The sequence below is a fragment of the Lycium barbarum genome, chromosome 6 (genome assembly GCF_019175385.1).
Source record: "Lycium barbarum isolate Lr01 chromosome 6, ASM1917538v2, whole genome shotgun sequence".
Taxonomy (NCBI): Eukaryota; Viridiplantae; Streptophyta; class Magnoliopsida; order Solanales; family Solanaceae; genus Lycium; species Lycium barbarum.
The window spans coordinates 114,801,111-114,816,369 of NC_083342.1; the positions used below are offsets into that span (position 1 = coordinate 114,801,111).

General features: G+C 32.8%; 1 protein-coding gene across 3 annotated transcripts; it reads right to left on the reverse strand.

Annotated features, from left to right (window-relative positions):
* Positions 1–7,159: 7,159 nt before the first annotated feature.
* Positions 7,160–11,598, reverse strand: LOC132645671 (F-box protein At4g00755-like). 3 transcript variants are annotated; one of them, XM_060362796.1, is made up of 6 exons: positions 11,353–11,598; positions 10,459–10,632; positions 9,354–9,773; positions 9,097–9,266; positions 8,761–8,879; positions 7,160–7,695 (listed from the first exon to the last, which is right to left on the reverse strand). In XM_060362796.1, the coding sequence occupies exons 2-6, from the start codon at positions 10,583–10,585 to the stop codon at positions 7,401–7,403; spliced, it is 1,131 nt and encodes a 376-aa protein (XP_060218779.1). In that variant the 5' UTR covers positions 10,586–10,632; positions 11,353–11,598; the 3' UTR covers positions 7,160–7,400. The 3 variants fall into 3 exon arrangements, with proteins under 3 accessions (XP_060218779.1, XP_060218781.1, XP_060218780.1); XM_060362798.1 differs by lacking the exon at positions 11,353–11,598 and adding an exon at positions 11,244–11,309; XM_060362797.1 differs by lacking the exon at positions 11,353–11,598 and adding an exon at positions 10,791–11,198.
* Between the last annotated feature and the right edge of the window lie 3,661 nt (positions 11,599–15,259).

The following is a 15,259-nucleotide window of genomic DNA, read 5'->3' on the forward strand; positions in this document are numbered from 1 at the left end:
ACTCGATTCAAATCCTATATCTTTCAAAAGATCCCGCTCAAAAATCGCAAACCCTAGTCTTTTCCACCTATACATATATATATATATATATTGGAGTTTTGGCCGCCACACCTCCCTTTGAAATTAATCTTCTCACTACTGTTCTGATTCACAAGACGAACGATTTATTACTTTTATTATTTCTGCTGCAACCTTGAGCCCGAGGATCAGTCATAGTTCGAGCGTAGATTGAGACTCGAAGCCCCACTTCACTGCACCACGAACAGGTAAGACCTGATGCATTTCGACTCACTGTTCCGTTAGTATAGAAAATCATATTGTGGTGTCTTGTTGTTACCATTTCACTCAAATATGGGCTTATTGGTACGGTCTAGATTAGTTCAGATACTATCACATTTTACACGCTTGCTATTGTCGTTTCGACCTCGTTCCAATATGTGTTTGTCTATTTTTTTTTTTTATATATAATATTTTAGAATAAATTCTGAGTAGAAAGTTATGTGATTGTCATTTTGTTCAGTCTAATTAGTTTTGGCGTATGCTTATGCATTTGTTTGGTTTCAGTTTGTAAAGCATGCATCAAGCATATTGTTTATGCTTAGTACTATTTGATTAGATCTGTTTAAAGTTTAACTACTAGGTTACCAGTGTGCATATCCTGTTTCTGTGCTTAGCTTGGTATCATCATATGAGATATCTCTTTCCCCTGTTCAATTCATGCTGTTGTTTCTGTGTGTAGTGTGATGCTACCTTCCTACCTCTTTTGGTTTGGATATCGTCATGTCTAATGTTTCCTTTCTAGTTGATTATTCAGCCCCATCCTGATTAAACTTCAATACTGGACCCTGCTACTTCATTAATCTAACCTTGCATATTAGATGTTTTGTTTTGTCTAAAACTGTTGGACTCATTTGGTCACATTGGATCGATGTTACTACGCATCGTTAGTTTCCTATTCTTCATGACTTGTCGGTAGGAAGTACAGCAGATTTTGAAATCTGAGAAGATAAGCTTTCATCCTTCATAATATACTGTTGGTATTGTATGTTATTTCTAGTTTGGCGATATTATTAGTGATATTGTTAGTTTGCTTGGCTGAAAGGTGGTAAGACTAGTGTTTATGCATAATGTGGATGGTAGTGCATCTTAGTTTGCATCTCATGGATTGCCTGAACGATATTTAGGGTCTTAGATTTTATTTAAGAAAAAGAACCATTCGATTGTTCTACATCTTTGCAGAGTTCTGCTTTGAGTGAAGTTGGTATTACTGTTATATTATTACCCGTATGGTAATGAAGTCATCAAATCCATATTTTCTATAGTATTTAAGCTGGTGCACTTGGGTTTCTTTTATGACACTTTTTCACAGGTTGAGTAACGAGAGAACTATTTTCAAATTTTCACTTTCAGATTTTGATTCTGTGGGTCAGATTAATACTAAGGATGTGTGTTCTAATACTTGGTATCACTGGGTTAAAATCTGTTTTCTTGAAAGAGAGAGGGACAATCATTTAGCTTCATTTTTTAGGCTTGTCCTATGTGTGAAAGTTTGTTATTTGACAACTGTTCTAGATATAAAAAATGAATCAAAGACTGCTGCACCCGTTGAAGTCTTTTGCTGTTTGTTTAGGAGCTGTTGAACACGCTAATTGTGAGCAGCCCCCTGTTTTAATTAAAATCATTAAGTTAACGCATGAACCAGTTACGAAATATTGCATTTTAGCCATTTTCTGCTTTACTTACAATCCTGAACTGTTGTGATTTTAGCCCCTTTTGTTTTGTACTTTTGGGTCGTAAGCTACTGCCCTTTTGAAACTGAGTTTCCGCTACGATTTGAGTTAAATTTCAGTTTCATTCTAGGCTGCCACTATTTACATGACGTTTTCCTTTTTCTTTCTTTTCATCTAAGTTTCGATTGCTGCTTTTTCTTATGTTTGAAGTATAGGTCTCATGAATCCACTAATCCTTTTTTTTTTTTTTTTTTTGTGCATGACCATCTCGCATACGAGTCCGAGAGACTCGTCCTTCTCCGCATTCGGTGTTGGGCTAAAAGCCCAACAAGATATTCTTCTCGAGTCCAGTCTATTCGAAGCAGTACCTAAAAGAAAAAAAGGGATTGTTGGGCCGAAGCCCAGTAGCAGCAACAGATCACAACAGCCCAAGAATGGGCCAAACCCGTTTAAACTTATTTCCGTAGCTCAATTTTGTTTGTGCATTGACTGTTTTGACTAACACTTTATTTCATTTTTTTTGCTTAGATGAATCTAATGAATTAGTGGGTTTAGCCTAGTGTAATGGGTAGTTAATTTAAAAGAGAAACTAACAATTAGTTCATACGTTTCATTCCTCTTTTTTGTTAAATTATTTATAGTATCTATACTATTTATTTTTATTAGAATAATTGATTTTTAAAATAGCATGACTACACATTTTAAGTTAAAAGAATCAAGATTCACTCTTACTATTTTAGAAATTTGAAACGTCATAAAATTTACACTAACGATAGCTTATTTTGAGAAATAAAAGGCAGACTAGTCCTGTGGATAACTTCTTTCACTTTAACTCTTTTAAACACTTGAAACATATATTTGTTAAAAACCTTTAATTAAACGAATAGTATTTCATAGGTCTTACTTTTAAATAACATTTAGAATCCTTTTTCATGCAAATTACTATATTTTTTATAAATCTTATTTTGAATAACATTATTATATTTAAAACCTTAACAACACTTGCAAGATATTTTCTTAAATATTTAAATATTATACCTATATTTTTAAGCCTAATTAATTCACCTAAGTTCGGTCGGTTAATCATTATTAATGGAATTTAGAGGATGCCTAATACATTCGCTCTAGATTAGTTGAACCCCTATCTAGAATCTTTTGGTTTCGTAGACTTTAAAATAAAATCAACTTTAGATAAATATTTTAAATAACCTTAGGTGCTCTAATTCACCATAAATAATTAGGTGGCGACTCCCTAACTTTAATTAACCCCGGAATTATCGGGATGTTGTAAATTATTTTGACCCCGGTTAAAATAGGGTATAACACCATCTAGAAAAGGGCTCTTGCTACACGAAAGATATGTAACATATTTTAAATACCAACATCAAAATATATATATGGATTATTTAATATCATGGTGATGAACCTACCGATACTGTTCAATAATGTCAAGGTTTGAAGAAAGAACAACTACACCGAAATCAACATTTGGTGTCACTGACGAGTTTTGTGTGTAATTTTCACTACAAAGACAGTTCAAGTATTGTAAATACTAAATATCAAAAAATATATATTATTTAATTAATAAAAAGTATACCTACCGATAATAATAAGCTACACCGAACTGAGAGAATTACCCAATATTACTCATATCAGGTGTATAACCCCTAAAAAGAAGCAAAAAAAAAAACATTACTATTACCATACGTATAATAAAATAAACATGGGCTACTGCACAAAATTATAATTTAAAATTGGATATTTACCAATTTTCGCCGTAATTTTGATTAATTTTCCTTAGAGTTTCCAGTGGCACTTGACCACTCAAAATGTCTCCATAAGAACTCAAGTTCGTATAAGTGTTAACATGAGTAGGCTGGACTTGAGGGACTTCCTGACGATTGTGAGGTATCCTTTCAACATACATTTCAAGAATATTGATGTTGACTAACCCCCTATATTCTTCCGGCGCCATCAAATAGTTCCTCAAATAGTCATTATCTTTGATAGTCCACTCAACATAAAGCACTAAACCTTATGCTGCAATGGTTGGGTATCTGCTTACTACAAATACTTCACATTCACGATTACTTTTCATTATTCTGTGTAAGGCATTGACTAATGTTTGGTAATCCAACGTAGTTGGAAACTTAATATAGGCTTTTGGTTTATTACTATAACGAACAGTATTATTATCATAAAGAATCTCCCCATCCCAAAATAAAGAAACCTTAACAGTTGAAGGGGGAGAAGACATTTTTTAAGAACTTTGGAGTTTTTATTTTTTTTCAAGAATGTGAAAAAAGATGACTTAAATTTATGAAATGGATGAGTGTTTACCTCATCCAAAATTCATATTAAATAGAAAAAACTTGAGCATTTGAAAGCGTCTGAATTTAAGCATGATGTTGTCACATCAAGTATGTGAAAACTCATATTTTGCGCATATAAATGTTGTGTAATATAAGTGTGTCACATAAAGCGTATGAAATTGAGCATTGTGTTGTCACATCAAGTATGTGAAAACTCATATTTTGCGCATATAAATGTTGTGCAATATAAGTGTGTCATATAAAGCGTCTGAAATTGAGCATGGTGTTGTCACATCAAATATGTGAAAACTCATATTTTGTGCATATAAATGTTGCGCAATATAAGTGTATAAAGCGTCTGAAATTGAGCATGGTGTTGTCACATCAAGTATCTGAAATGTCAATAATTTGCGCATATAAATGTTGCGCAATATAAGTATATCATATAAAGCGTCTGAATTGTGCATGGTGTTGTCACATCAAGTATGTGAAAACTCAATATTTTACGCATATAAATGTTGCGCAATATAAGTGTCATATAGAGCGTCTGAAATTGAGCATGGTGTTGTCACATCAAGTATATGAAAACTCAATAATTTGCGCATATAAATGTTGCGCAATATAAGTGTGTCATATAAAGCATCTGAAATTGAGCATGGTGTTGTCACATCAAAGAGTACGAACAACTAGCATTCACAGTATAACAAGTTATTATGGCATTTTGGAACCAATTTTCTGATATTAGTTCTATTACATGTTTTACCCCAGCAAATATATTCGAAGCAATGGGTAGGACATGAGAACTAAATGAGGATGATTTTAAATACTCAAATAACCCGAACCACAGATACAATCAAGAATACAATAATACAATGAGAGCTGAGTGGAATTGGGGTGTTAGGGAGGCTGAAATGCTAGAACAAACTTGAGGGCACTCGGACTCAAACGTCCAACAAGTCATGCTACGTCAATGCCTCGTGGCATACCACAAGAGTTCAATTTTGCTCTTAATCGTTTTCGCGAAGAGAACAATCGGATGAAAATACGTTACCTCGGGGTAGAATATGGTCAACAAGATGTCAAATTCAGATCCAAGTGGGATTCGGACTATGAGATGTCTGATGAAGATGAATCCCCATGATCCTATTAATATTTTTTATAATAAAGTAAATAGGTAGGGTCATAAGGAGGACCCCAAGGGTACTTAAGGTTTTGCAGCTATATAAGTAGCCTTTCATTTGTTATTAAACTACAACCATATTCAATGTCGAATAGTAGAAATGGAGATTGGTTTGTATTCTTTCCAAATGATTCGAATAACAGTGGGGATGATAGCTCAAATAATAACAGCTATTCCGATGAACCGAGTTTTCTTGATAACAATGAATTCGTGCTAGATAATTTGAAGCCTCACCTTTTAATAGAGCGTAATGACGATTTTCGCGAGCAAAAATATTCAGATCCATGAGAATATTATTGCGGGTTACACCGAGAATGGGCATATCGGCATGCTGAATCAGAACGTCTTGTCCGTGATTTGAAAATTTTCAACGCTCAAATCCCAACAAGGTTCTCAATGACCATGCCTCTAGTAGATCCACATTCTTGCGAGCTTGCCGTACAAAGGATTAGATAAGAAAATAACAGCATGCTAGCAAGACATAGATTTTATATGCTAAAGTTGGCCGAAGAACAAGCATCATCAACAAATAGAGTATTAACATCTACAGAAAGAAGATATGTCTTAAGAAATTCAAAATATTGTTCTAAGGATGATATTTAGGATTTCTATTCTGATGATGATTAGGGGTTATTTTGGTTTACTATCTTTGTTTTTGGGTCATTTAAGTTTCGGACTCATGCGGTTAATTTGTATTTTTAACATATTATGAAGTCATCAATTTGAAAAAAATTAGTATGTTTTTAATTTGCTTTGATTGTTATAGTCTATTATTAATTTATATAAGCTTGTTGGACTTAATAATACATAAAAAGTTCAACAATTCACAATTTTAAAGAAAATACAAATAAATTAGTACATAAAAGGTGTCGATCATATAATACGTGAAAATGTACAACTAGTAAAAACAAAATACATAAAAATAACAAAAACAATACATAGAAATAATAAACAACAACAAGATAACACAAATAATCTTTCAAAATTTCAGTTTTTTCTTTCAAAGCATTTTTCTCGTGTTGAGTGTCTCTAAGGTTAGCCTTGAAAAAACTTTATTTTCTTTGAATTCTTTAAGCAAGACCTCCAAAAGGTCAATTTTTTCTTGAGCTTCCATAAGCTTAAACTGCAAGTCAAACTTCACGGTATCTCTAATGATACGTGAGTTCGCGGTATCTCTATCAACATGAGGCTTTTTAAACTTCGCCGCCACCGTTTTATCCACGGGAATGCTATCTTCCCATCGAAAATATTCACAACCATTCATATCCTATACAAGAAAATCAGTTTTTGAAAGTAAAATATGTAGATGATGTGAAAATAAAATTAAACCCTAAAAACTTGTAAAAACACTTACTTCGGGCACTTTACAACGCCAAAAACGACGACCCGGATTATCTTGGGTCTTTGATGTTTTTAGCTTACAGTAATAACCGCATTCACAAACATCAAGCTCTATAGCAAAGTTTGACGTTTCGGAGCTTTGAGACATGATTTTTGTTTTTTGTGTGTGTGTGCGAGGTGAGGGGGGGGGGGGGGGGGAGGGTGGTTGTGGTGAAGTATGTTGAAAGAGTGAAAATGGAGGAGGCGAAGAGTGACTTGAAAATGGCGAACTAATGGGGTTTATATAATCCCCTTTTGCACAATAATGTAGTGGGCAAAAGGTACTTTGACAATTTTTGTTTTTTAATGTGTTATTTTGGTCCCTAAACCCACTTTTTGGGTCCATTAAGTTGCGGACTCGTAATATGTAGTAGTAGTAGTGTGGTAAATTTGAATGATGCGCTAAACCAAGTGTTTGAACTCTCAGATATTGTACTGATGAAAACAGAAGGAAGAAGAAAAAAACAAAGGACCTAAAGAGGAGTAGTATCTTTTACAAATAGTTGAAACCCAATAATGTAAATGTCATTTGCATGCGCAAGAGTGCAACTCTTGACTGATTTATAAGTTGATCTTGCATTCTACTCTGAACTATACGTTTCACTTTGTTATTGAAAAATATGCAAAAGCAAAGTACAAGCATCTAAAACAAATCATACCAAAAAGATACAGTTTCATCTACAAGGGTTTATGCAGCTCTAAAACTTTTATAGTACACAAAGAACTGCAAAACTACTTATTAAAGGACCACCAAATGCATCAATCACTTGTAAAAAAAAAGAAAACCGCGATGTTAAATTAAAAAATTCCGACTTCATCCATTTCATCATCGTCGTCGTCGTCCCAATCCATGTGTTCGATAGCAGGCTGGTGGTTCTGTAAAAAAAACTCCACAAGGCCTGCATCAACCACAAGTTCCTCTGATAGTGTTGGAGGCATATTCGAGTCTTGATGATCTCCATTAGACAAGCTTTGCAACATGGATCTGACACCATCTCGATTGTACTTCAACACAAATTCTTGAGACGGCTCTAGGACCTCTACGTCAAATGCAGGGCTGAGAGGTCGCCCTACAACTTTCACATGACTAACACTGCACATAAGAATGAAATATCATCAAAATTATATATATGATTATAATCAACCAGCCTTCTCATAAAACATCTTCAATATGGGTAAGGTCTGCGTACACTACCCAGTACTCTCCCCACTTGTGGAATTGCTCTGGATATGTTGTTGTTACATTAACTATTTGATAAGTCAAATAATTCCATTGCTACACCAAGCAGAATAGGTAAATAGTAAATACAGTACAAATATGTACTTGGCATCCCAAAAATAAACCATCTATGAGAAATGGTATTTCCTGTTTATACCAAAGAAACAAATGAAATAAGAGAACATTCAGTGACTATTATAAAATTATAAGTCTTTCAACTTTTGCGCCATCTGAAGAACGACCCATATTGACTTCCAGAAGGCTTGTGGTTAAGAAATTATAATATGATTTCACCAAAAAATATTTTAAGGATGATCCTCCCCGTGGTATCCTACCTACCTGCGCAAACTATGAAAATCTATAAAGGCTGTATAACAATAGTGGCACCTCAACAATATGGCCAGATTGATTTTGCAGTGCTCTTGGAGTTTGAAAATGAGGAAAATGAAAAAGGACGTTAGGTACCACAAGACATTTGACATGCGATACGTTTGTGCATCATGTGGGCTAGGAAGGGAAATGAACCAAATGATGCACTCATTAAAAATCTTCTTGTTCACAAAGTTTTTGGGTGTAGAACTGATCCGTGAATAGTATAGAATACAGATGCATTGATTGAGTCTATCAATTCCTTAAAGAAGCTAATAATGAAACTTTTAGTGAAGCCATGTACATGATGTAAAGAAGCACTATCTAGGTGCTAGAGTATGAATAAAACTAAACCTTACCTTTCTCAAAACAATTATTTCATTATATATGTGTAATGGAAAAGCAAAAATATCACTTTCATCTTCTTCCCCTGATGAATTAGTAACTATAGGCATCAAGAGCTTTATTAGTAGTTGCACATACAAGTCCACAACAACAACTCGCTGATAGATAGAGCAGCGAATATGAAGCAGACCTTTCAATCAAACGAGAGAAAAGATGAACACAGACCATATGTAAAACAAGTCGTCCATTTCTTGTCTCTGAACTCTGCCCAGAAGTTGAATCTGCATATACCCACCAATGCAAAGCACAGGTTCTGGAAGGTCGAACCGCTGAAAGCATTTTACCTGGCCATTAAAGTTTGATCTGTTAATTCTCCTTCTCATGCAAATTAGTCTATGACGCCCCTTCAAAGACTTAGAGAAAAAATTTGATTAGTTTTTACTTACAACAATACTTAAACAGAACAAAGCCAACTACTACTCCACCAAAAACAGAGACAACTGAGTAAATAAGATAATATTTTTCTGGAAAAAAACTAAAGAAAGTTGAAAAAAACAGGACCTGTGTCATAGGGAATTCTTCAGAAGTATATGTCCATATAAACTTGTCATCAGCAGGCTGTTGCTGGGGCATTTTCAGGATATCACTATCATCTTTTGAGGATTTGGGGTAGCCTAATCGAAATCGAACAGATTTCGCAGAATATATGGGCTTGCCGGGCTGGAAATAAGCTGAATTGAAAAAAATTGTGTTAGTCAAGAGGACCAAATAAAGCTTCGGAAGCCTATGAAATTCAGATTGTAAATTTGAGGGGGCACCTTCGAAAGGTTGCATACAAACTTGGGTGATGACACATAGATCAGCTTTCAATTTGTAAATTAGTGTCTCAGGGGCATTGGGGTCACTGTGTCCTTTACTTGACCAGTATGAAGGTCTATTTAGATATATGTCCACTGGAATTAAAGTATTGACAATACTTTCATCTGGATAATTATCCGTGCTTGAAGCACTGACTGCATAGCCTATGCAATCGTTTCGACATGACATTGATGTTTTAATAGCTTGAAGTAGAGAAGCATAAACTTCATGGTCTCTTTTTAGAGTCTCCCACTCGGAATTGCTAGACCCAACATCTTTTGCTTCTGCTGCACTCAGATCTAGTTCTGTTATACGGGCAATCCTAGAAAGCTGCTGAAACCTTCCCACACACAGTTGCTTAGAGACTCCGTTGCTAACCACTGCAAATAAAGTAAATCATCACCTGTTTGTTCTTCCAAATGGTAATAAACCTTCCAAGGATAAAAACTGGCATGCCAAGATTTCTCGCAGAAAGCCTTAGTTTAGCTAATTTACCTTATGAGAAAGATTTTAAAGTTCCTAAAATATCAATTACTTCAGTCAAAGCTTAACCATAATTGTTGAAACTTGAAACTCAAGAAATCAGACAGAGTGTTTCTTGTCTCACACATCACTTCATTTGCGCAATTGGTATTTGACATTTTATTGAAATCAAACAAATCTGATTATGATTCGGTCTGCTGCGCGATTATGATTCGGTTTGCTGTACCTTTCATCTTTCCGAGACTTCACTAATTTTGTACTCATTCCGGATAATTTATCAAGGCATATTCAAATTGATATAGCCTCATTGCGTAATAATACTAGATGCCAATAAAGTAGTTATGAGTCTGTATGCACAGTAATCACATGATATAACAGGATGAAGTGTACCAAGTATATCAAACAAGAGTGGAAGAGTCTCGTAATGGAAACAAGGAAAACTCTTCGGTTTATGAAACTTAACAACACGACAAATGATGTAATATAATAAAGAAAACAAAATAAGAATGTCAGTTCAGTTTCACATCCTAAACAACAGTAACAGACTGCTTTTAAGGAAGAACGAAAGTTTGATTAGGTTACCAAATTGGCGCCAAAGGCGTGAAACAGATCCAGCACGGACCACATCAGCTGGATCATTCAAACGCATCATAATGTTCAGAGACACATCATTTGCAAGCCATTCCACGAAATTGATACGTGTCTCCATGGCACAACCAAAGCGTAATCCAATAGATAGATTCAAAGTTCCAAAACCTGAATCGTCAACAAACACAAACAAAATGATACAATAAGCCAAAAAAACTTTAAAAAGAGAAGGAAGTAAACGACAAGGTTATGCGCACTAATATAGGGAATTCAGAGTTAAATCAGACAACTTATACCAAATTAGATAAATGCATGAACCTAAATACCAGTTTATACTTGTCTTTGGGTTTCAAAACGGATCATGTAAAATCTCCTCTTAAGTAGCTTCCAAAGAATGAAACTCTCATATTAAGTCCATCATTCAACTACACCTCAATACCAAATTACTTCGACTCGGCTATTTCAATCTCTATATCCAATCTCTTCTTTTTCAGCTTGTTAACTCAACACTCACATAAAAATCTCACCTTTTCACAAAATAAACCAACTTTTATTTCCAATTCACAAAAACCAGAAAGAAAATATGAAAAATCCACCTACCAATTACAATGGGAAACCAGAAAACAGGCAAGAAAAATAAACATATGAAAGATTTAACAAATGGGGCTAAAAAAAAAAATGCAAAGAAAAGTAGCATACAACTCAAGAACAATCTAAATTCTAAACATATGAAATATTTAATAAATGGGGCTCAAAAAATGCAAAGAAAAGTAGCATACAACTCAAGAACAATCTAAATTCTGTGATTAACCCAATAAAATCAAGAAAGCATTGAACAAAAATGTCAACCAATAGAAAGAGTGAAAAAAAAAGGAAGAAACTTTGTACCTTGTGAATTAAAGAAAGAGAAGAAAACCCTAGAAATGCATAGAGAAATCTAGAAATAGAAGCTGTTGTCCACAGATAAATTATTGTGAAAATGTATTTGGTCATTACAAATAGCTTCAATCACCCATACATGTTTTTTTTTTTTTTTTTGAAGCTTCCAAATTTAATTGGTGGATGAAATTATTTCTACAGTTTTCATTAAGCAGTAAAGAATTATTAGAATTTGCTCTGCACGTTTGATTAATTAATCAATTATTTTTTTTAATTTAATCGATCTGGTTCCTGGACCGAACCTAATCTGGACTTATGTAGATCTATCTTCACGTAGAGCCCGCTTGGATGAGCTTACGAAGCTGGAAATTTTAGTTTATGACTTTTGATTTATTTTTGTTATTTTAATTTAAAAGTAATTTTTTTATTTTATTCAATCTCTATAAAAATGCTTTGAAGTTATTTTGATTTAAAAGCATTTAAAATAAGCCAATTTAAAGTATGATGACGTAAACATTAAGTTTTTTTGTGTTTCAATTCGTGTGTTTTACTCTCCTTTAATATATTATAAATATTTTATATATTTAGTGTAATTCTTTAATTTAACATTTTAATTGACGTTTTTAACGCTACAAGACTCAGAGTAATTGGGTAAGTATGATGCCGCAAACATTAAGCTTTTTTGTGTTTCAATTCGTGTGTTTTACTCTCCTTTAATATATTATAAATATTTTATATATTTAGTGTAATTCTTTAAGTTTAACATTTTAATTGACGTTTTTAACGCTACAAGACTCAGAGTAATTGGGTAAGTATGATGCCGCAAACATTAAGCTTTTTTGTGTTTCAATTCGTGTGTTTTACTCTCCTTTAATATATTATAAATATTTTATATATTTAGTGTAATTCTTTAAGTTTAACATTTTAATTGACGTTTTTAACGCTACAAGACTCAGAGTAATTGGGTAAGTATGATGTCGTAAACATTAAGCTTTTTTGTGTTTCAATTCGTGTGCTTTACTCTCCTTTAATATATTAACTAAATAACATATTCTAATTTAGTGTAATTCTTTGATTTTGACATTTTAATTGAGATTTCTAAGACTACACCATTCAAAGTATTTGGATATATTACGTACATCTTTAATAGACAATAAGATTCAAAAGTATTTCATACTTTTTTAAAATTCCATGCTTAATCAAATTAATGCATGTGAAAATGAAATGGACAGAGTACCAAGTTGCCTCAGTGACACCTTTAGGATCGCTTGGTAAAATATAGACACCTAATAACAAAATAAGTAAAATATTTATAACAGAAAAAGCCGCAAAAACTTGATTCTCCTTCTTCACACCTTTGGTCAAATTTCAGAAATATTATAATTCGGTGAAAATCTTATAATTTGAATTTGTGTTTGTTCAATAAAGTTCAAACTCCAAAAAAAAACTCTAAAGTATTTCAAGCTCCAAAAAAAGTCTTGGAGTTTGAACCATGTCAACTTAAACTCCATAAAAAATTCTGAAGTTTGAAATGTATCAGGAAAAAATAAAAAAAAAACTTAGAATTCATTGGCAACTTTTGTGTACGGTTGGGCGTTCGGTGCTTCCATTTGATTTTTATGAACTTCGATTCGATGTTTCGATTTTCAGATTTTTCGATTGTATATATCAATATTGAACCGCAATTTGATTGGTTCAGTTCGATTTTATGAACCTGACATACTGCACCATTTCGATTTGGACTTGACGATTGAAAGCTAAATAATAATGTGATACTAATGCTTACATATTGATTCAGATTCTCCAATAAAAGTTGAATCTTTTACATTTTTCAAATGAAAAATTGACGAAAGGTCATATTTTCTGTCTGTGTCAATTTTCACCCACGTTCAACCTTTTCCCACATTTATTTTTGGAAAAAAAAAATTGGAAAAAAAAAATGTTTAGGTCTTTCTTGTTATGACTTATGATTATGAGTTTGCAAATGTCAACAAAGTAGTCAGAAAGCCCTACATCCACCTACTCTCACTAATATACTCAATAAGTTAAAAGAAAAGACAAAAGAGATCATTTCATTTTTTTATTTACACTTCAAAAAAGAAAACTACGTCATTATTGCTACTTATTTGGATAAACGTCAGTCTTGTTTGATTCTTAATGCATGTGAAATGACATCCAAGTTTGAATGTTGTAGGTGTGATAGAAGAGACAAAAAGACAGTTTAAACATAAAGGATACTCAATGACTGATACAAACTCAAATAGGCGAAAACAAATAACCTAGACAAGTAAAGGAACAAGACAAGATAAAGGGGATAGCACAAAAATTAGACAAAGGGAAAACAAAACTTAGAAGAAAGATGGATAAAATCCAAGGGAGAAGTGATTGAACTTATAATGGATCCATTACAAGGGAAATTCGAATGAGTTCACTAAAGAGATAGAAGAGACATTTCCTAACCACTCACTAAAGAATACACTCATTCATCAAAATCTAGACCTGGTATCTAATATTACCAAAATTACCAACTAATAAGGCCTTTAAAGTACAATTAGGCCAATAAATAGAAAAGTAACTTGAAACTTAGCTTACACATCCTCTTGAGGCACTCCAAGCTTTTGATGTCCAACCCTTCATATCTTGAGTGTCGGGGTGTACATGGATCGGGTTGGTTCAGGTTTTTTAAAGACCAAACCAAATCAATTGCATCGGGTTTTTAAATCTATAAACCAAACCAAACCAACAAAAGTCTGGTTTTATCGATTTTTTCGGGTTGCTCGGATTTTTCCCGATAAAGTCTTCATACAAAACATATAACTTGTACTTCAAATATCTCTTTAGTCCTAGTAAGATACGACTATCTAATTAAGATATTTATTAAGAAAATAACACAAGACGTGAGATGAGAGATGACATTGTACTAAAATATTCAACGAAAAAAATTTAATGAAATTGCATAAAATAGAATGATCATAATCTAAAGTACTAAGTCATGCTACACTAAATACAGCTAATTTATAAGGCATGTAGAAAGTGATCATAATGTAAAAGTACTAAGTCATGCTAAAATAAGTACGGCTAATAAGTATTAATTACATGACTAGATATTAAAGAAAAAAAATAAAATTAAGATATGTATTTTCACTTTCTAAATTTATATAAAACTAAAAAATAGATATCAACATTATTGTCATTCCATTGTTACATATGAATTACTTTTGTTAGCATTAGTATTGATTTGATTTTTGTTGAGTTTTATTTGAGTTACTAATATATATCATTGGGCTATAAAACTTATTGGACCATTCAAAATTCTAATTCCAAGCTTGAAATAATATGTTAAAAGACAAAAAACTATGAAAAGGTTAAAGAAACATTTATAAATTACATTATAAATAAATTTTTTTATGTATAAAATATGTTTGAAATTTTATAAATGTAATGTTGAGTTGGTTTGATTCGGTTTGACTTTTTTTAGTTAAAATCAAACCAAACGAATAGTGTTCAGGTTTTTCTTTAAAAACCAAACCATTAGTCGGATTTTTTTCTCGATTTAATTCGAATTATTAATTTAGTGCGATTTGTTGGTTTGCTTTGGACACCCCCACTTTGAGTGCTTGTCTAGATCTTATCAATGACAATGCGTCCAAACAGTTCAATACAAAGAGAGGATACTTTCTAAAGTTTACTATTATGCTCCTATTATTGGCGGACTGGTTTAGATTTGTCTCTTAACTATGAATAATTGAACAAATTTACCCCCTCTTTAAATTTGATCTCATATATACTCTTATCATTAATTTTGTCCAATTGATAAAGATGGTGTAAAAAGCTTATGAAATACTCCTTCGTTTCATTTCACTTGGCTCATGTTGATTTGGCATTCCTCTTAACAAAGTAATTATTAGGCTTTTAT